Consider the following 22,324-nt stretch of genomic DNA (forward strand, 5'->3'; position numbering starts at 1 on the left):
GCGGGAGGAAAGTCATGTTAAAGTCTAAATATGAATAGAAGTTTTTTGTGGAGGCAGGGCATGCGATGGACGGCTCTGGGTGGAAAGTTTAGATAAAAGAACTTATGAGTAATCGTAGGGAGCTGTTTCACATGTATACAGCGCCAAAGCAGCCAGTTTGCGGAAGCAGCTTCACACAATAATCTTCTTTGGTGAATAGAGATTAGGAAGAAAGAAAGTGGTAGCCATCAATGCTGTAAAATAAGTGAGCTGCTGCGGCAGCTTCTGTTGAAAAACGGGATTATTTAGATGGAAGAGCTGTTCTGATGAAGGCGAATGCTTTGTAGCGAAGTTGCATCCAATGAATCAAGTCACTTGCATGGGTCTGTTCATGGGCAATGAGTGGGGCCGAGTGCCGAAAACTCTCAGTGCCACATACAGGTAAGCAGCTGTTTATATAGTCTTGCTCTGGCTGTGTGATTGGTCAGATTAAATGAACTTACTCCTCACGAACCTTGTTAATGAAATTACATACTGCATAAATATATATATATATATATACAATTATATTTTGCATAAAGAAATGACGACTACATTTGGTATCATTCATATTTTTCGAATTGTAATCATATTTTTAGGACACATGAGAAGATTTTACCCCTAAACTCTCACTACAGTAACAGAAATTTTGTACTGCATTAATTATTTTTTTTATTAAAATCAGAGAAATGAAAGTCAGTACAAAGAGAGTACTATTGTGCTGTATAAATACTTTACAATTTATATCAAATATATACAAAAATGTGCACATTGTGGTAATGAGAATTGTGCCCTGTGAAAAATCTAAATGGCCAAACAACAGGCTTCATTTTCTATATTGTTTGTCTCTTTTGATTGTGGAGTAATATAGGAGCGGCACATTTTCTTGACAGGTTTCATGAGAATCACCCAATCTCAAGTCTTGCAGCAATCCCTTTTAGTTATCATTATCAAGTGCTACAGTTTAGGTTTCTTATCACTGTTGCACACAAATATGTACAGTACCATTGATTTGGTGTACTATTTAGTTTGTTTTACAGGTAGAACCAATTACTGGGGGGTGGGGTGATTCCTCAAACGTTTTATTATTGGAATCGAGATTTCCATCCATACTGGTGTGTGTGTGTGTGTGTGTGTGTGTGTGTGTTTGTGTGACTGATGAATGTGTTACAAACGTACAGGAATTCACTTGGAATGAACAAGCAAGAAAAGGGGCCCGTGTGAGGGACTGATCCGTTAAAATATTCCAAACAGACACCTGAACTCACACACACACGCACACACACAGGTGGGAGTACTCTTTAATATGTAAAGAAACACAAACCTCTAACTACAAATGATTTCAATATAAATGTATTGCTTATTAAGAAACACTTTATTATTAACTAGTGTACTGATAATGTAGCAGCAAAATTAACAGTAATTCCAGTCTCAGTGTTCAGTAGAAAATAAGGCAGTTCCCTATCTGTCACTCACTTGACATTGTGTCGATATAATGACACTAGGGGTCAAACTTGGGAGCCCCAATCACCTCTGATATTTGAGAAAAGGCCAATGAGAATTGGCAAGGGGAATTTGTATGCCACTCCCCTGGACATTCAGTGTTGACTTATCCACTGGCGTTCCAATCACCTCTAACAGTGTATATAAAGGCTGTTACATATCTGGCACATTACAGCGGGTTCACCCTTCTCGCACCGATAAGTGCAGAGAACGCCCCTGGGCGCTTCAGCAGCCACACTAATGGTTTATTTTCTCTAAAAGAGTAAGCACTGATGGAGGGTGTCTTTTTAAAGATGCCTTTCCGTTTATGTGCTGTTCCTGGGTGCGGTCAGATTCTCTCTTCCTCTGACGGCCACGATCGATGTCTCATGTGTATGGGTCGTAGTCACGCTGAGACAGCATTCATGGATGGTTCATGTTCTCACTGCGAGAACATGACCATGGCGGCGTTGTGATCGCAGCTTTCTTTCTTTCATAGAGGGAAAGCCACTCCAGCCGCTACCTGGCCATTCTGCTTACATGTACAAGGCTGTGGCAGCTAGCGCTGTGCGTGATTTGGGGGCTTCAATGGGAGAATTTCCACTGGGTAAATCCCCATGGACCTCCCATTCCCAAGCATGCTCGTTTCCACCAGTTGAGTTCATGGATGAGTCAGGTGGCTTGCCCCAGGGTGGGCTTAATGTCTTATTCGGGGCTTGTGAGATGAGGATGAGGTATTGATCACAGCGCCAGAGAGCGGGCTTTTGCAGTCTGACGCTGAGGACTTAGAGGGCTCCCACCATCTGGTGCGATAGCCCAGTCAGAGGCCGATGCGGAGTGGAACCCTCCACCCTGCCCTGAGTGTTCACGGTTGGACGATTGGTTCCTGGTCTCAGAGCACCGCATCAGCTGCGCTCTGCCCCATATCCTTTCTTTCCTGAGGTGCATGAGGAGCTCACAAAGTCATGGTGGGCAACTTTTACTGCCCGGTCCTGGTTCGTGAGTTCCTCCACTCTCACTACCCTCGATGGAGGGGTGGCCAGGGGGTACATGGAGGTTCCTCGGGTGGAGCAGGCGATTGCGGTGCACCTGTGCCCGCAAAACACCGCCACCTGGCAGAATGTCCTAGGCTCCCGTCCAAGAAGTGTAAGTTCACGTCGTCCTTGATGACCAAGACTTACAGTGCTGCTGGACAGGCCGCCTCCACCTTGCAAGCAATGACCCTCCTGACCCTCCTTACACGCCAAGGCTCTGAAAATGCTGCACGAGGGTAGTCCTGACCCGGGATTGATGCAAGAGCTGCACTCAGCAACCGACCTACATTTCAAAAGTAACCCTCCCAACCCAGTATATGTAATCACAAGTCTTCAGTTTTTTTGGCAATTTCAAGCATTGAAAGCATTTTTGAGCATTCCTCAAAACAATGATTGACTGATGAGCTTCTAGAGAAATTGGTTTCTTTTTTGCCATTTATGACCTAATATTGACCTAAAGACATGCCCGTCTATCACATACTGTGGCAACTCAAAAACAAACAAAAAGACAACGTTAAGCTTCATTTAATGAACCAAATATCTTTCAGTTGTGTTTGATATATTGACAAGTGATTTTCTAGTATCAAATGATCAATTTATCATGATTACTCAAGGATAAGATGTTGGAGTGATGCTGCTGTCTTGATTTGATAAAATTGACTTTTTCAAATAGTGATGGTGCTGTTTTTTACATCAGTAATGTCCTGAATATATTTTGTGTTCAGTTGAATGCCACTTTGGTGAATTAAAGTACCAATTTCCTTCTGAAACAGCAAAATCTGAACATTATTTCAAACTTTTGGCCGCCAGTGTATTTATATATATATATTGCCTCCTCTCTAAATAGTTTCAATATAGTTGTTTGCAGTCACCTAACATATGACATTTAACAATGAAAGTGGATTGTGTTTTACATGGGTTTGAACAACATGAGGGGAGGTAAATTACATTATTTACATTTTTTATCCCATTACTGTTTTACTGAGTGAGAAACCACTCATTCAGTGAGATATTGGCATGGTTTTCATTTCGTTTTGAGATAATTGTGCAGCCGGACAGTGAATCAATCAAGAATACAACCCTTTGCGTTTCCACTGACTTGTTGTATTTCTTGATTTGTTCTTTTGTTTTCAGATTTGTTGTTTTGTTTTGCACTTCCTGTCCACTGTAGAGTATGGCCAGTCGATGTGTTAAACGGATTATATGTCAAAAGACCGATCAGATTGGGCCATGTAGAGATTTAATATACCTAAAGAACCTAAAGTCAACTGAACTACTTGAAATTAGTACATTTTCAACAGCGTTTCCTCAACACTGTGCTTTAAGGAAAGTTCTCCAAGGAGAAAACACACATGTTCACATAGAGCAGGAGAACAGAGGTGTAAAATGAGCACTGGAGAAGAAAGAAAGGAGGGTGAGCGAAGTCATGAGTGAGATGTGATCCAGATGTGTTTAACGGTTCCTGGGCGTTGGGGTCCTCCTACTAAAATGCACCAATCTGAGAAGTGAGAGAGGGGAACGGCCCAGCCACTGTCCCGTGAGAGCACTCAATCCAGATACACACACGCGCGCACACACACACACACACACACACACACACACATCCAAACACACTCACACACACTCAATCTCACTCTCACACACACACACACATACATATACACACACAGACACACACACAATCTCACACACACACACACACACATATATACACACACAGACACACACTCAATCTCACTCACACACTCAATCTCACTCACACACACACAGACACACACTCAATCTCACTCACACACACACACACACATACATATACACACACAGACACACACTCAATCTCACACACACACACACATACATATACACACACAGACACACACTCAATCTCACTCACACACTCAATCTCACATACACACACACACACACACACACACACACACACACACACACACACACACACACACACACACACACACACACACACAGTGTTAAAAATGAGGAACATTATAAAACATGACAGTCAGAACATCATTTTGGGCCATGTCTGCCCTGACCGAGTTGGCATATAATTACTGTTTTACAGACATTATATAATGGCTGTTTATAGTTTGACTCACATTCATAGTCACTGTATAAGAGCTGATTTACACACACCTGTGACAGCACATCAACTGCTCCAAACTGCTACAAACCATCTTAAAACCATAAAACAATCTGTAATCTTAACAGTAAAATAATGTACAAATGCTACAGTAACAATTATAAAATACATATATATTTTACAGCAAACTTGCTCAAATTACAGTAAAACATTTGAATTGTACTTTCCCAAAAGTCCCTGAGTGAACATTACATTTCATTAGATTTTATGAAAATAGATATTTTTCTTCTTATTTTTAATATCAAATATGGACAGTATATTGGCGTGTTCTGTGTTATATTAAATGTAGATGTGTTAAGGTTTATTGCATTATTTTAGTGTCACGTGTGTTCCTCTGATGGTTTTTTGTGTTTGTGTGAGTGACACTGTGCATTATCTGTATATTATTGTAATATTAATACATTATTGCTCCTGGAAGGGACACTCTTGGTAAAGTTATCATGTGGCCTTTTTTAGTTATTACAGTGATAGTTACAATACATGTAAAGTGAAAATCAGACTTATATAGATTAAGAAGGTTAGTATATCAAGTTAGTATATCACTCTATGCTTCAGTACATGAGTGTAAAACAAGTTCTAACAAGTTCAAGGAATTTCACAGTCTATTTCAACTCTAAAGCTGCAATTCTGCAGTGCTGAATGATGATAATGAATGATGGTGAAATGTTTTATGCATATACACTCCTTCAAAAGTGTTTAAAAAGCATCTCAGGGTGCAACTAATGAAGTTGCTCGAAAGAATGACCAAAATGTGGGGCGCTCCTTTCAAATATACCATAGTTTTGATCGGTTTAATATATTTGGTCACTATGTTATTCCTATACTTCCATTTAGTTTAGAGACTTTGCAGTAGTAATAATAAAGAATGAGTAGGTGTGTAAGATAGCAGTATGTTTGTGACTACTTGACCATAGAGACGGTCATAAAACAATCAACTGCTCATTTGCACTTTTTGATGGAGCATGAAATGGTTTCCCAAACACTTCCCCATCTGCCATTGGTCAGACAAAAAAGAGAGTCCCATCCTAAACTTACACCGCTGATGACCTGTGTTGGGCTAGTCAGGATGCTCAAAGAAGACAACGAACTGTAGTATCAGGAAATGCTGTCACGTGTGCGCTGGTGAAGAGACAAGTCATGTGAAACTACTGCAGCTGTTTATTGATAAAGTTGCTCAGCTATTTTCGTTTGTCCACCAATCAGTGGCAGATTTGCCAAAGATAATTTTAGAAAGCTGAGCCAATAAACAACTGCAATGTCCTAAACATCCTTGCACAGAGGTGTGGGCGTCTCAAATCCCACAAATGAAACACGTGAATGAATGCATGGGACGGCACATAAAGTGAACAACCAGCACATAAACATACTGTGGCAGCGGGGACGTGGTAGAGCACCTGTCCGGAGAGAGAGAAAGAGGTAAGAGCACTTACACCTGAGCAAAATGATGTCTAACACCTGTCTCTAATTCCAGTGAGAATGGGGAGAGCAGCATATAAACGGCCACGCCACCGCCAGATGACAGACAGCAAACCAGAACGCAGCCGACCGTTGTACCGTCTGCTTAAAAGTTCATTCACTGTATGGCCATGAAGCCTTAGGCCTTCCTGGGCCCTCCTTTCCTTGAACCTCTACACATACATACATACTAAAGAATTTCAATGAATTATTACAAATATTAGCAAAAACATTTGGTTTCATATAAATGTATATAAAAGGAACACAGTTCATATCAGAGACCAGTTTTCCCTCACAGCACCATTAGTAAGGCTCGATTAACCAAAGACTACATATCGTTTAATGTCTTCATTAATATTGATTATTATTGTTCAATTGGTAATTGGTTGGATTTATTGACATCCCTATTAGTGCTGGGTATTGATAAAGATTTCCCAATTAGATGTGATTGACAAACTCTCGATTCTTTTCAATTAATATTTTGATTAAATTCGGATTCATATGGGTATATTTCAGTTATAATGTCCAATTTGCTTACATGTGTAAAAAAAAAATCTCTCTCAGCTAATACTTTTAATTATACAGTATATTTATAACAAAATATAATTTGTTTTATTTAATCAAATATTCTGTCATGACAACTCAGAAAGACTGTCTGTGTAGGTATGACATATAGATAGGATATTGGTCTTGGTGGACTAGATCTGCTACACTGCTACTGCAGAGCGAGTACAAAGTCATGCTACTGCTAGAACATACACAGACATACTGAGTTAAGCATGTGGGCATGCTGCTGCTACTGCACAATTACAAAAACACAAGATCTGCTCCTTCAAGCATGTAAGTCATTCTGCTGCACAATTAGATGCAAATGCAATACCCCAACAAAGCAGGGAAGAGACACAAAAGCATAACACAAAACACAAACCCCCAAACAAGTAGATCTACCTCCAAAACCTTTGTACTGCTGCTGCTCTGAAGAGCCATGTGCACAGGGTGTATGCTAGCTAGGTGTGCCTGGGCCTGCTTGGCCAAATGGCTTAAAACCAGGAAAACCCAGAGCTTATTTAACTGTAACTAGTGACTTAGACTAGATACGTATGGATTTATTTAAACTAATGACCCTAGATGGCAATGTGTGCCAATGTCTGATTTGACTACAGCTTAACCTTCATAAAGATGCCCTTATATGTGTCATGACTAAAAGCAGACTTTACTGTGCAAGCTCATAGCAACCATCTAAGCAAATAGCATTTTCAGAGAAAAAACGTACAGTATGCTGCAGTGAAACTGGCGTACTTGAAAACTGTGCAAATTTCAAAGTTAGGCAAAGAAGAAGTACACACAATTTGATTGGCTGCCTGATTACATGTAAAAAGACCAATCAGCTTACACAATTTATACTGATTGACTTGAGATTTCACATGTGTTTCAGCTAAATGGCTAGATTGACAGATAACAAGTTCAAAGAACCTATCAGCTTGCGAGATGTAGTTTCCTGCATGAACTTAGTAAAAAAAATATATAATTATTGTCACATTTAGCTTTTAAAAAATGTACAAATTCCATGTATTCAATCAATAAATGTCTTAAAATGTTATATAATCTATTTCATATACAGTATATTAGGGCTGGATAATGCCAAACTTTGCGAGCCGATAGGTATTGCGATACAAGTCATAATTCGATATATAACATTCGATTCCGATTCACAAGCTTTCAGTTTCAATTGATTTGGGTATATATCAGTTATAATGTCCATTTTGCTTAAATAAGAAAGACGTTGTCATTGGGATGTAATGATGCACTCTGAGATGGTTGAAAATATGTGACGGTTGAGATTCATGTTTTAAACAGCAGGGGCGCTGAAGCTGTATAATTTGACCTCGCTTTATAGGCATGTTGTAGCGTTAAACAGTAGCAAACATGGCGGCAGCAAGTGTAGATGTTGAAGAGGCCCAATCCTCATTCAAATCGGAGGTGTGGCTTTCCGAAGACAAAAAATGCAGTGAGGTGGTAACAGACACAACAAAAACTGTGTGCAAATACTGCAAGAAGATGTTAATATACACTAATAGCACAACAAACATGATGCAGCATACAAACCGACACCGCAGTGAGAAGTTCCAGTCACCTCTGTCTGCACGTAAAAAGCTATTAATAGGCCAAAACCACACTGACCGTGGATTTGCAGCCCCACTCTCGGCGACGAGTGCGAGAGCCATGGAGATCACAAGGTGCATCAGTGTTTTCATGGCAAAAGATATGAGGCTGTAGAAAATGAAGGATTTCGGCTACTGGTCAACACACTGGAGCCCAATACACCATCCTATCATGCCCCACTTCAGCCAGACTGTCATGCCAGTGCATTACAGGGAAATCAAATCTAAGGTGGTTGAGACACACAAAAAAGCAGATAGCGTATCAATTACAACCACAGCTGGACAGTCCCCTCATACAGTCCCAGCCCATGTGACAACCAGAAAGTGGGAGATGGTTAATTTTATTCTCCAAACTCACCTTCTGTTCAAAACACACACTGGGACAAATATTGCTGAAGTTTTCAAATCAGCTGAGTGAATGGGGGCTTCAAAAGTCCAATCATGTAATTGCTGTTGTCACGGACAACGCGAGGAATATTGATGTTGCTGTCAGAGAGGCTGGGCTAGCCCCCATAGTCAGGTGTTTTGCCCAGAGCCAAGCAGGTTTGAGTGTGCCACGCATGGGCAGAGTGAGGCGCATTGTTGCGTTCTTTTACTGAAGCTTAGTCATCGATGTCACTATGCGCTGGAACAGCAGTCTGGATATGATTGAACGCCAAGCGGCTATGACAGCGACTCTCCTGAGCAATAGCCTCACCATGTCCTCCACATCACGGATGTCTGAGCTATCGAAAGTATCGATGACACGGTGAGGCTTCTTAAGCCACTCAAAACGTGCTGTGCTGTGATGAATAAAATCCAACTCTGTCTCTCATTGTGCCCTTAAAGCATACGATCGAGCATAACATGGCATCCAGTGAAGAAGATCCCTCACTGTGAGCAACATGAAGAGAGCTCTACTGAACAACCTTTCAGACAGATACACTTCAGAGGACACCACCTGCTGGAGTGCACCGCATTACACCCCAGATTCCGGGCTCTGCCTCATCTAGAGAAAGACCAGCGTGAGGATGTATTCCACAGACTGAAGGAGAAAGCTGTGCTGATGTTGCAGAACCAGGTATTGTATTGATTTTACTCTCTTTCTCTAAATGGATTTTTTATGGAATATTTTTCTAAATGTGTTCGTGTTAACTCTTGCAAGAGTAATGATAGAAATGATAACAAATGATATTAAAATCTTGCCTTTATAACAATGTGAAACCCCTGTCACTGTTGTCCCAGACAGATCAGGAGCTGAGCTGAAACAACCTCCTTCCAAGAACACAGCATTGAAAGATCTCCCTTGGAGGGACTTTTGATGAACCAGCTGCACAGCACATCAGTCAGATTGATGCTAGGCTGTACCCACTGCTCTCCACACCAGACACCTCTGCCCCTAGTGAAAGGTGTTTTCAACAGCAGGGGACATTGTGAACGTGCAGAGATCTCAGCTTCTGACGGAAAATGTGCATATGCTGATATTTCTTAAATGAAAAAAAAATTCAAAGCTAGGAAAGAGCACAGGCAAAGCCTTAGTTTGTTTATATCAAGAGATTTGTATTTGTATTATTCTTTTATTTATTTATTTGATTTGGGATTTGTTTTCAATTTCAATTTAGTTTTGTTATTTAACATCAAATATATTTCAATTTCACAAAGAAATGTGCAGCAATAAAATAAAAGGACACTTTTTCATTTAAAATTGTCTTAAACCTCATTTTTTTAACAAAAATCGTGAGAAATCCCTACTATTTTTATTTCAAGCCATACATTTTGTTTTGTAGGTTCAACAAAGCAAAACCCAATTTTGGTTGGAGGTTGGAATGACTGCTCTAGAGCGCAGATTTAAAGTTTGTCTCAAAGTTTTGAGTCAAGCAGAAAGAAGTGTGAGAACGTGGTTAGGGGCCTTAATATCGAAAGCCAAATTCAACAAGGCAAGGAAGAGTCTGCCTTCTAACCCCGAGGAACAGCTTAAGTGTGCTCCTCCGACTGAGAAGCATGTTTGTCAAAACTAACCTCACCTCAATCCCAGCGGAGAGAAAACTTCCAGAGGATTCCCTGGAGAAACTGACTTTTCCCAGCAAGAGAACTGCTCTCCACACATAAACAACCTCTTTCCCTTCTGCAGGGCAACTTAAACACCTCTGTAGATCCTACAAAAACAGAGCTGATGTTTGTGTAAGCACAGGCCGTAAGTCTAGTTTCCTCAGATCAATTAGTCTTTTTATTGAAATAAACCTCCCGGGGCAGGAGTCCACAGTGCGGATGAAGGAACTGTATTGATACTTTAGCAAACGTGACTACCTGTGTGTCCTTTGAGCAGCGTTTCGTTCATTCAGGATCAACATCCCTCACTTAATTATGGATTCTTCCCTAATGGCGCTTTTCCACTACACAGTACCTGCTCGACTCAGCTCAACTCGACTCGACTTTGTTTGGTTTTCCACTGTGTAAAAGTTGTACCTGTACCTGCTTTCGGGTACCTTCGGTGCACTTTTTTCGTACCACCTCGGCGAGGTTCTGAGCGAGCTGAGGCGATACTAAAATGTGACGTAAAAACAATGCCGACTGCTGATTGGTCCGAGAGAATCGTCACTATTCACTGCGTCATCATTGCGCAGCCAGACGGAGTATCCAGAATAACCCGGCATTGTTAAATAGTTTGCACAGATATAGCCTACAGAAGTATTATTATGGCAACTCTGAAGAATACGCCGTGGTCAAACGAGGAGGTGCAGACTTTTCTTTGTTTGGTTGTCGAAGAAAGGATCCAGCGAGAGCTTGATGGGGCAACGAGGAACGAAAAAGTTTTTCGAGAAATCTCCGAACTGCTGTCCACACATGGCTACAACAGGACTTTCCAGCAATGTAGGGAAAAGTTAAAAAAACTGAAAAGTGACTACAGAGCTGTAAAGGACCACAACGGCCGCAGTGGTTCAAACTGAAAAAGCTGGAAGTGGTACGAGCAGATGGACTGTATCTACGGCCATAGACCGGCGAGTAACGGGAGGGAGGGTGGACTTGACTCGGCCACCAGTTTGTTGGAGTCGCTGATGGAGGATGGTAAGTGTTTTAAGTTTACATTACATTAATTCTGTAGGCGCACTCAGCTCGAGAGTTATGTTTTCTGTAGGCTGGCTTTTGAAAAGCTGAAGCTCACTTATAACAACGAAGACTGTAAACTGTAAACAATTGCTGCTACCTCTAGCTAGCTGCTAACTATCTGCCATTGCTATTTTTCAGTATTGTGTTGACTTTTGTATGATCTTTCTATCTAAGATTCATTTTCGACGAGAGAATGGTTCAGTGACACCAACTGATGCCACGTCGGCACCAGAACCATCGACACCAACAAGATCAGCAGCGTCGACACCGAGACCCGCAGCAGCGTCGACACCGAGACCTGCAGCAGCGTCGACACCGAGACCCGCAGCAACCGGTTAGTATAATTGAGAAAAAGTAAACCCTTCTAGCCTGTTGTCTGTGAATCTATACACACTTATTAATATATCATTAATCGTATCAATTACTCATTAATAACGTAAACTTACTTGCATAACAACAGGAAGCATTCCCAGTTATGGGAATACAGGATTCATTAATATACCTGTTCAGTATTTTTATAACTTTTCAGATCGAACACAGTGTACACCTATACTGTACACATAGTATTTTAAAGTTGACATTTACTAAAATAGTTGGGCTCAGATGTTAAGTCGTTACATATACTATATAACGTAATAGTAAGTTGTGGGCTTGTCTTTTTTGTGTAGCAGCTGTAATGATAATACATGTGAACAATTTAAAACACACACAACCCCTTTGAATGAAATGTGACTTGTCCGTTTTTCTTTATAACTCATTCATTGTAATTATTTTTTGGCCAGGACGGAGGAAACGAAAGAGGGAACAGGAGCATCTGACTGTCCTGAGGGAGATGCAGACATCGGATGTCGAGCAGCTGGAGTTGAACCGGGCACAGCGGGGCGCCATTTACAGATGGCACTCGATGATGCAGCACATGCCCGAGAACTTCGAGCGGCTTTAAGGAGAGAGGAGATTGCTGCAACGTCGTCCTTCAACAAGGCCTTTCTGGGAACCCTGGGCCAGCTTGTCCAGGCACTGAACCGGCGGGATGCTGTTCCACCGCCCCTGGACTGAAACCCCTTTGTTTATTTTAATTTAATGTTTGCACTACATGTAACATATGTATATAGTTTGATGTGTGAATTTATATTTGTATTATAATTTTTTCTATTTGTATGCGTGTTTAAATAAAACCTTTTTGAAACTTATTACAAACAGTGTCTTTTTTGATGGTTTGCTTTTTACAAGGGTTTGAACAAGTATTTTCAGATTGTATACTGTGATAACCTTTAATGAAAAACAGCAGAGACAACATATTTAATGATAATGTATTTATTTAGTAATTAAAATAACGCATCAGACCCTCTCGTACATCTCTGCCCTCCTCCTCAACACCCTGTGCCACTGCCACCACAGGCTCTGCTGCTGCAGGTGCATCCCAGTCATTGTCATAGTCCTCTCCGTGACTCTCACAAAGGTTATGCAAAGCACAGCAAGTAAGAATCATAGATTTCACAATTGTAACATCACAGTCATTTCTTTTCATGAGGCAACGCCACCTTCCCTTCAGTCTACCAAAAGCGTTTTCAACCACTACCCGTGCTCCACATATTTTCTTGTTGTAGATCTGCTGTTCTACTGTCAGCCGTCCAGTGTCAGTGAATGGCTTTAGGAGCCAGTTCTGCAGGGGATAGGCAGAATCTCCCAGGATGTAGTAGGCAACATCCACCCCACCAATATTCCTGGTGTAAGCTGGAAAGTGGTTGCCACGGCTGGCCAACTCCCACAATGTGGACAGTCTTAAAACACGAGCATCATGCAAGCTGCCAGGCAGTCCTGCAAACACGTTCCAGAACAGTCCTTTTCCATCTACAACACCTTGAAGGACGATGGAGTGCCAGCCTTTACGGTTGAAATAGTCACAGTGGTACTCCTGTGGTGCCAAAATGGGTATGTGTGATCCATCAATAGCACCAACACACTGCGGGAGCCCCCATCTGTTCTCAATGTAGGCAGCCATTTCTTCAAACTTCTCCTGGTCTGGGTAACGGATTTGTTCGGGAACCAACAACGTTTCTGCAGCAGCAGTGAACTCTTGAACACACCGGCAAACAGTTGTTATGCTTACTCCGAAAAGATGGCCGATAGTTCTGTACTCTGAACCGGTCGCAAGCTTCCATAGTGCGATGGCCACTCTCTTCTTTAGAGGAACACACTTGCGGAAGCTTGTGTCTTGTCTCTCCATCACTGGACGCAGTTTGTTGTACAAATATATGAATGTTTCTTCCGACATTCTGAAGTTCTGAACCCACTGCGCGTTTGTGAAACCAGGAACAATAACATCCCACCACTCGGTAGCTCGGTTGAAAGCCCAAACAGAGGGTCTGCCGCGGCAACTTTGCAAAGCTAAACAGATCTGAAACACATAAACCATGCACATTTTAGTACGTGATACTGGTAGCTATAAAGTTGATTAAATACTTTGCATATAGTATAGTATTTACACATATGCAAACGTTAGCTATGTTGGCATAACTTACCCTCTTAGCGTCGGCTTTGAACAACCGGATTCGTCTCGTAGTCTGAACTCTGTAGTAATTCCCAAACTCTCCTGTTTTTTTCAGCAGTGTTTCGTTTTGCTGCCCTCAGCCTCTCATGAAACAGCGTTTGTCTTCTTGCTGTGAGAAACAGCCACATCCCGAGGATAAGAAACAGCATACACTCGATTTCCTCCATTGTCCTGTGTGTGTGGGTAGCGGATATGTGTCGCGTATAAGATTACGTCACGGCAGTTTCCTGCGGCGTCGCTATGACGACCGGGTACTATTTGTGGCGGTACTGTCTGCAATGGAAAACGGAGCGAAAAGCGAACCGAGGCGAGGTGAGTCGAGGCGAGTTGAGCTGAGTCGAGCAGGTACTGTGTAGTGGAAAAGCGCCATAACTGAGAAACAACAGTGTTCTTAAATGGCCTGATACGTGAGATCAAAGACCTGACAATACCACACAGACATCACACATCCGTGTCACTTCCTGCACACAACAACTCTAAAGCAAAAGCTCACACATTCAAGTAGGGTTTTTCAGGTGATTCACATCCATAAAGTTTGGGAAGTCTTACACGTGCCACATTTTGAGGAAAGGACACAGTAATAACATCAAGCAATCTTCTTTAAGGTATTCTCCTTACACATGTTGTGTGAGCAACATACACAACACTGATTTACATGGTGCACACTCACCAGGTGAACATAAGGCACAAAGTATCCATACAGGGCTGCAGGGATTCCAAATGCCCAGATGCGATATCCCAGAGACTTCCAGATGTGCACATTAAACACCTTGTTGAGGGACAGACAGCGGCCTCCAGACATACTGCTGCTCACGGGTTTGGGCAGGAGAGGTTTGTAGGTGAAGCCCGCCAGCATGAGGATGAGCATGAAGATGGCCAGGACCCGCATCGTGTTCTGCAGCCCCACACGTTTCAGCAGACCGGACAGCATGTACGGGAGCGTGATAGTGAATACGCTGCTGCCCGCCGTCACGATGCCGTTCACGAGGCCAAGCCTGCGCTTGAAGTAGTGACCCAGGATCACCAGACTCGGCTGATACGCAAAACTGCACCCGCACGCAAACACGATGCCATAGGTGAAGTACAATGGCCCGAGAGACCTGCGCAGAGAAAGAGAGAATATTTTAAGCGCAACTGCTAATTTTGTGAAATTTCCACAGTGCATTTCTGTGATTTTGTGTGTTCCTGTGGTTTGTTGAATTAATCTTTGAATCTGGCATAATGAACTTTGACCTTGCAGTGGCTGTCTATTATGCTGTTCATATTAATCAAACAAATATATTGAAATGAAAACCACTCAATGTTCTTTATTTCTTTTTAGGGGTTAAGCACCAAAGGTGCTGAGAAACCTTTTGTTTCTGTTAGTATTCTTCCTCTCTGGAAGTCTGTGGCTGCCCATAGAACCGTACATTGGAAAGTTGTGAAATGTTCCACACTGATAGAGGACACTATGAAATGTAACTAATCCAAATTTGGGGTCTCTCAGTCAAACCCTCTAGCACCACCAACTGTTCAAATTTTCACTTATGTTTCGGACTATGACTTTTGAACCGATAAAACAAATTCTCCTTTTGGAAAAACCATTGACAAACTCATCATGACAAACCATTCTTGAATTCAACCATGAGCAAGCCAAAATGGAAGTGAGGCTCTCTCTTCGCCCTTTAGCATACTGACATGAAACTTGGTATGTGTAGTTACAAGCATGACCTGAGGGTACCTGCACAGTTTCAGTACAGCGCCACCTAGTTGTCAAGAAATGTGAAAAATTTGAGGCTATTTTTCATACAACTTCTGAACAGTTTGACCTAAAATGATCAGACTAGTCTCTTTAGATTCCTTGGTGCATAACGAGTTGAATAATAATGTTGTCTTAAATTGCTGTATATTACAAACACATTGGCGTATCATTATGACATTTTGTATGAGTCATTATGGCCATGTCCTTTAGGTTCTCAAACGTTTGGGGATCGTGCCACCTAGTGGTAAAAAAGATGAAGATGTATTCTTTTAACTTTTTATTAATTTGGCTTATTGTTTTTAAACTGTCGTTAACTTCCTTGGGTTAAGCCGAGTGCATATATCAATATTTGCTGGCCCAGGATGTCCACAATATTTTCTCCCACCTCTACGTAAATGACAATAAAAGCCACTTGAATTGACGTCAATCTGTCCGAGATGGCGAAAATTGATTTTCTAAGGACACGCGTGTATGCATGTGTCAGACGGATGCTTTTGTAGCATCTCACTTTTTGGTTGTGTTATGTTGTAAACAGAGTTTTAAAGGCACTTTGTCAAGATAAAAATTGTTTGAAACTTAGAAAAACATGTCTGAAGACCTCTGCATTGGGAGCTGTACCTGTAAGAAGAGGGACATCCTCATTCTAAAGTGCATTTTATTGGATTTAAATCTCAGTGCAAAGATGTGAGACCAGCATTGTTGGTCTGTTTTCCCAGATGAGATCCTTTTGTCAACCTTTAGGAGTACACTAGCATATAGATAGACTCGCTAACAGACATGGACTAAAAGCCACAAAACTCAAATTCTGACACTTAGGTATTGATTAATGAGCTTTAGTCAACAAAGGTGTCTCTCTATAATCCGAGTGTTAGAGCGCAGTGATGATCACATCCTCTGTTGATCTGTTCCTGGGAATCATGCAATCAGAGGGTGGTGTGCATCTCGAACAAACTCTCAAAATACTTCATGATAACTGAGGTGAGTTCAAACAATAGACTGTGGGTTTCTTGGGAACAGGAAAGTGTTCAATTCATACAAGCAATCTTATATGCCTTTATTCATTTGTATGATGTATGTGAAGCATAGTATATATATACTGGCATTACCTGCTCCTGGGAAGCAGACTTTTCTTGCTCAACTCGTAATTATGATATTTCCAACTCATCTTAACGGCTGCATTGATATTTGCATCCGCCATTGAAAAACCCATAAAAGTCAACCTCTAGTTTCCTCAAATTGACGCATTGTAATGCTGCTTAGCAACCAACCAAATCACAATCGATTTCAACCCAGTCAAGTCAAAAGTGTTTCAACAAAATGAAGTGCATTAAAATAAAAATGCTTTACAATGTTTTTGCTCATTAACATATCATAACTCAATATACACAATAAACAATAAAATGTCTAAAGTTTTAAAAGCACTGCAACGAACACATAGAGATCCATGATAATACAGTGGAGTATAATGTACTTACGTGACAAATGAACTGGCCAGAAGTCCCACAAGCCCCACGGCAGCGCCTCCAATCGCTGTTATCCGGCAACCGAGCAGATCGGTGAATACACTGACGATTGGTGAACAGAAGAAGATCATTCCCATGGAGAGAGAACCGACCCATGCTGCAAACACAAAACAGAGTGAATTTATACAAAGCAAACAGGCCAAGAAAAAACAATACTCAAAAGAATCAGATCACCCAGTCAGAGCTGTCACTCAAACCCAAACTATTGAATATTTCACCAGAAAATTCTAATGTATCATTATGTACGTCCCTCATTCCAAATTCCAATGTTGAATTGTTTCTGCATAACACCAAAAGCTTTTTTGAAGAATCTTCACAAACTAACGATTTAAATTTCGGTCTGCTCCTCACACAAAGCTATCATAACACTTCAGAAGATAGCGGACAGGTCGTAAGGACTACTTGTAAGATTCAGAGTGGTGGTGGTGTAGTGGGCTAAAGCACATAACTGGTAATCAGAAGATTGCTGGTTTGATCCCCACAGTCACCACCATTGTGTCCTTGAGTAAGACACTTTACTCCAGGTTGCTATGGGGGGATTGTCCCTGTAATAAGTGCTCTGTATAATACATTGGTACTCAGAAGGTTGCTGGTTTGATCCCCACAGTCACCACCATTGTGTCCTTGAGTAAGACACTTAACTCCAGGTTGCTCCGGGGGGATTGTCCCTGTAATAAGTGCTCTGTATAATACATTGGTACTCAGAAGGTTGCTGGTTTGATCCCCACAGTCACCACCATTGTGTCCTTGAGTAAGACACTTAACTCCAGGTTGCTCCGGGGGGATTGTCCCTGTAATAAGTGCACTGTAAGTTGCTTTGGATAAAAGCATCTGCCAAATGCATAAATGTAAAATACTTTTATGGTTTCTTGTCCTTTTTGGAGCTCACAGACACTGTTGTCGTGTGGTGAACAGCTCATTCTCAAAAACGTCGCCTGTTGTGGTCCATGGAAAACTAAAACATATGAGTTTGGAACATGAGGACGAGTAATTAATGACATAATATGATGTAAACTTCAGTATAAAACTATTGAAGTTGTCACGCAGCGATCAGTGCACATCTTCCTAATGATGCTCATGTAGGGGACACAGGTTTGAGTATGACCCGTGAAGAATCCTGATCAAATTATCCTCTCTCTACCCACTAATTTAATTTTTATACTGTATACATATAATTAATGAGGTAAAACGTCAACTTCATTGAATCAACTGACAAAATGGAATAAAGGCACTTGCAATCAAGGAGAAAGAGGGTAACAGGAAAGGCTGTCAAATTCAAATGAGAAAATCAAATATTCCCCAAATTTGCAAAAACTGTACATTTGAATTGTAGATATATGCCAAGCACTGACGCCAACTCTTGGTCGTTGAGTCTTGCTTTCTTATAAGCATCTCACATCACACAGAACCAGTTTTGTTCATTTTGTCAACATCTTGAGTCCCCAGCGATCTGTTATATGCGTATACAACTTTAATGAATGAATACACCGTATTACCGCTGCTTTTTGTAAGCTTGAGTACCATGGCAAGGGTAGGGTAACATAGAGTCTATGTACGCATTTCGAATATAATTAAAATTTTGGTAATATTTAAGGTGAAGTTTAGTTCCTCAGCCCTTTTGATAGCCCTAGTAACAGTCTTTGCCTTAACTGTTAATGACCTTCCCCTATTTAAAGCGTTTTCTTGACCGTACACATTGTTGGCTTTTAAGCACAATTGGTGTAATAATGTGCATGTAAGCGCAGTCAGTGTTGGAACGATTTGCGTGGTGGGGATTTGTGAAATATTGAGTGTGCCATGCTGATGAGGTATTGATGGTTGGAGGTTTATCGGCTTCAGCTGGAGGGGGTTTGGAGGGATTAAGGTTATTAAAATAATTTTAAAAAGAACAGCACAAGCATCAAACTGGGTTAAAAAACAAAAAAATAAAAGTTTCAAACGATGCACATTACATATAACTTCTCAAACAAAAACAAATAATATATTTAGCAAAAATACAAATCGCTGTAGAGCAATGACAGAAATGTGATTTTACTATAGAGTTTATACAGTAGTGTGGTAGGTATCTTTATGCAGCTATTCGTGTACAGCACTAAATGACTTTATTTACATGTAAGAATGAAAGGAACATGCAGATGTGTCCCAAACAAGTCAAGACGGGGAATAACATTTTTCAAAGGGTGTAACCTGAAGTGAAGTTCAGAACAACGTCGCGACTCGGTACATGAATCCATCTGATGTGCAGAATTCATTTAATATCAGTGTTAATATTTAACTCAAGTGTTACATAACAGATTATTATTGTTACATCACTGGATTATCCAAAAATAAAATAAAAAAACCCTATATGTTGACATACAGTTAACTGTCACTCTTTTTTGGTCAAACTGCTCGATAAGACCCATATCAGAGACCCCTATCGTGAGGTCTCTCCTATTGCGTAAGTAGCTTACGCTATGGGAAAACTCAGTTTCTCGAGAAATATTGAAGTCTTTATGTAAAACGCATTGCAGCTGCACAGCAGACAGTGATGAGTGAGGCAGCTCGGTCATTGGCTGTGCTGTGGCAACTGCTCGAACCAGTGACGGGGCGACTTAGAACGCGCGACCAATGGGGGCGTGTCCCGCATTCGCGCGCTCAGGGCCTGCTGAAATTAGCATATGAGGGCTATATAATGAACGTCCCGTCATGCCAGTTCTTTTAGATTTAATCTCCTTCAGCGAAGACCTTCTCTTCGCTGGATCCTCCGGATTTTTGGAGTCTTTTGCCGCCGTGGACAAGCTTACAGCGGGACTGCTGAGAGGACGCCGGCATCTTCAGCCGCCTTCGAAGCCTTCTGCTACGCCATCCGGCGTGCATCGCATATCCTTTACTGAACAAGCGTTCGCCCCCGCGACGCTTTTAAGAGTAAAAGAGTTATTTTCCAGGCGTTGTTTCAAATGCCTTCAGCCTGCGCCTCGTGCAGAGGCCCTCTTTCCGACGGAGATCGGCACACCATCTGCACTCGCTGCCTGGGTCTGGACCACGCAGAAGCTGCACTAATTCAGGGCGGATGCCCTGAATGCGACTCCTTGGGCCTCGCCGAGCTGCGCACTCGCTTTGCCGTTTTCACCACAAGCGAGCCGGCTGCCCCCGTGCTGCCACCTCTGTTCGAGCCGCGCAAGAAAAAGCGCCGCTCACAGAGGCTGCCAGAGCACCCCGACTCCGGTGATGTCACGCCGGCTCAGTCCCCGCGGGCATCACCGCTACCAGATGTCTCCCCGCCGGCGGTCCATTTCGCGAGAGCGGACCTGCACCCCTCCAACAAAGCGGTGGGTCTCGTCTCGTTCGGCACATCAGGGGACGACGACGGAAAGGATGACAGCCTCTCTCTTGACGCTGCATCCGACGACTGGCTCGTTCGACCCCGCGCCATCGGCATCAGCGGACACGAGCGCGGGCACCAGCATGGACTCGGAGATCGTCCGTATCCTGTCTAAGGCCGTGGAAGACCTCGGGCTTGACTGGTCTTCTCCTTTCTTCCCTGAGGTGCACGACGAGCTCACAAAGTCATGGAAAGCCCCGCACTCGGCTCGCCTAAAGCCTTCTTTCTCTTCTTCGCTCTCCTCAGTGGACGGCGCGAGAGAAAGAGGCTACGAGGCAACTCCGCCCCAAGAGGAGACTGTGGCCAACCATCTATGCCCACCCTCTACCGCTGGATGGAAGGCCAGAGCTTCTCACCCATCGAAGCCGTGCAGAACCACATCAGCTCTCACCGGTCGCGCATACGCCGCCGCCGGTCAAGCTGCGTTAGCGCTGCATTCGATGGCGGTTCTACAAGTGTTTCAGGCCAAACTTCTCCGCTCTATGGATGAGTCTGGACCTGAACCCGACGCTTTTAAGGACCTGCGCAGTGCTACGGACGTAGCTCTGCGAGCCACAAAGGCCACCGCCCAATCCATTGGCCGGGCCATGGCTAATTTGATCGTCCTTGAGCGCCATCTGTGGCTAGCGCTAACGGAGATGAAGGACGCGGATAAGGCACCCTTCCTTGACGCACCTTTCACTCCGAGCGGCCTGTTCGGACCTACGGTGAGAGATTTCACGGAGCGCTTCACTGAGGCGCGGAAGGATTCGCAAGCTATGCATCACTTCCTGCCTAAGTGCTCCAGCTCATCTCAAAAACCGCCCCAGCAGCAGCAGCGAGCCAGGGCAGAGCCGCCCGTCTCCCAGCCGAAGAGCAGACCTGAAAAGGACGCTTGACGCCGCTCGCGTTCCGCTGGCCGAAGAAAGCCGCAGGAGCAACGAGGCCCTTGACCCAGAATCACCCTGAACACAGAGCCTCGTAAGTCTTCCTAGCAGCAGGAAGAAAGAGAGGGAGTACGCGTCTCGCAAATGCCGGACCGCTCCCTCGCAAACATTTAAAACATTACCCAGTCCCCTTACAGGCGGCTGGAAATGTCTATACAGCAGTCAATGGGCCAGTAATAAAACTCGCTCACCTGCAATCAAACGCCGTTTTCACGGCGACACACAGAAATCACCAAAAGAGTCATTTTCTGCCTGTGTCACTAAGGGTTCACATGTCCACACTAAAGTGCGCATTCCCACATATCAATACTGTCCAAACAGTGCCAAACACCTCCCCAGCTCAGGCTGGATGTCTCAAAAATGTAGATCGTGTGCCTATTGTCATGTATGCACCACTACACACAAGCACGGTTCCCACAGTTATAAACACTTCCCCAGTAAAAACGGGAAGTGCTATAAGTGTAGCGCGTGTGCCTGCCGTATTCCACGCACCCCTACACACAGCTACCCACACAGTTTCAAACAGCTATGCCGCAAACATCACAGATGCAATGCGCGAGCTAAGAAACTCCCCGCTAAATGCGGAAAGCTTTATGAATGTGGCGCGCGTGCCCATAATGATGAATGCACCCCCACTTCAAAACACTGTTCATACAGTTTCAAGCACCTCTCCGACTCATGCTGTGAGCATTTCGGAAATAGCGCATGTGCCTGTACTCTCACACGCACCTCTGCACTCGGCACTCAAAGTGAAAATAAAGCGATTTGCTTTATATTCAGCCCATATCTGTGCGAGCAGAAGCCTGGGAAAAAATCCCCG

At 42.9% G+C, this 22,324-nt stretch overlaps 1 protein-coding gene across 1 annotated transcript in view; it reads right to left on the reverse strand.

Moving 5' to 3' along the window:
* Nucleotides 1-22,324, reverse strand: part of LOC127621770 (monocarboxylate transporter 10-like) — a 69,532-nt gene that overhangs the window by 16,401 nt on the left and 30,807 nt on the right. The window contains exons 2-3 of the mRNA XM_052095494.1: nucleotides 17,167-17,311; nucleotides 14,621-15,050 (exon numbers count right to left, since the gene is read on the reverse strand). Coding sequence (XP_051951454.1) covers nucleotides 14,621-15,050; nucleotides 17,167-17,311 — 575 coding nt within the window. The remainder of the gene's footprint in view (nucleotides 1-14,620; nucleotides 15,051-17,166; nucleotides 17,312-22,324) is intronic.

This window comes from Xyrauchen texanus, chromosome 28 (genome assembly GCF_025860055.1).
Source record: "Xyrauchen texanus isolate HMW12.3.18 chromosome 28, RBS_HiC_50CHRs, whole genome shotgun sequence".
In the NCBI taxonomy this organism is placed as follows: domain Eukaryota; kingdom Metazoa; phylum Chordata; class Actinopteri; order Cypriniformes; family Catostomidae; genus Xyrauchen; species Xyrauchen texanus.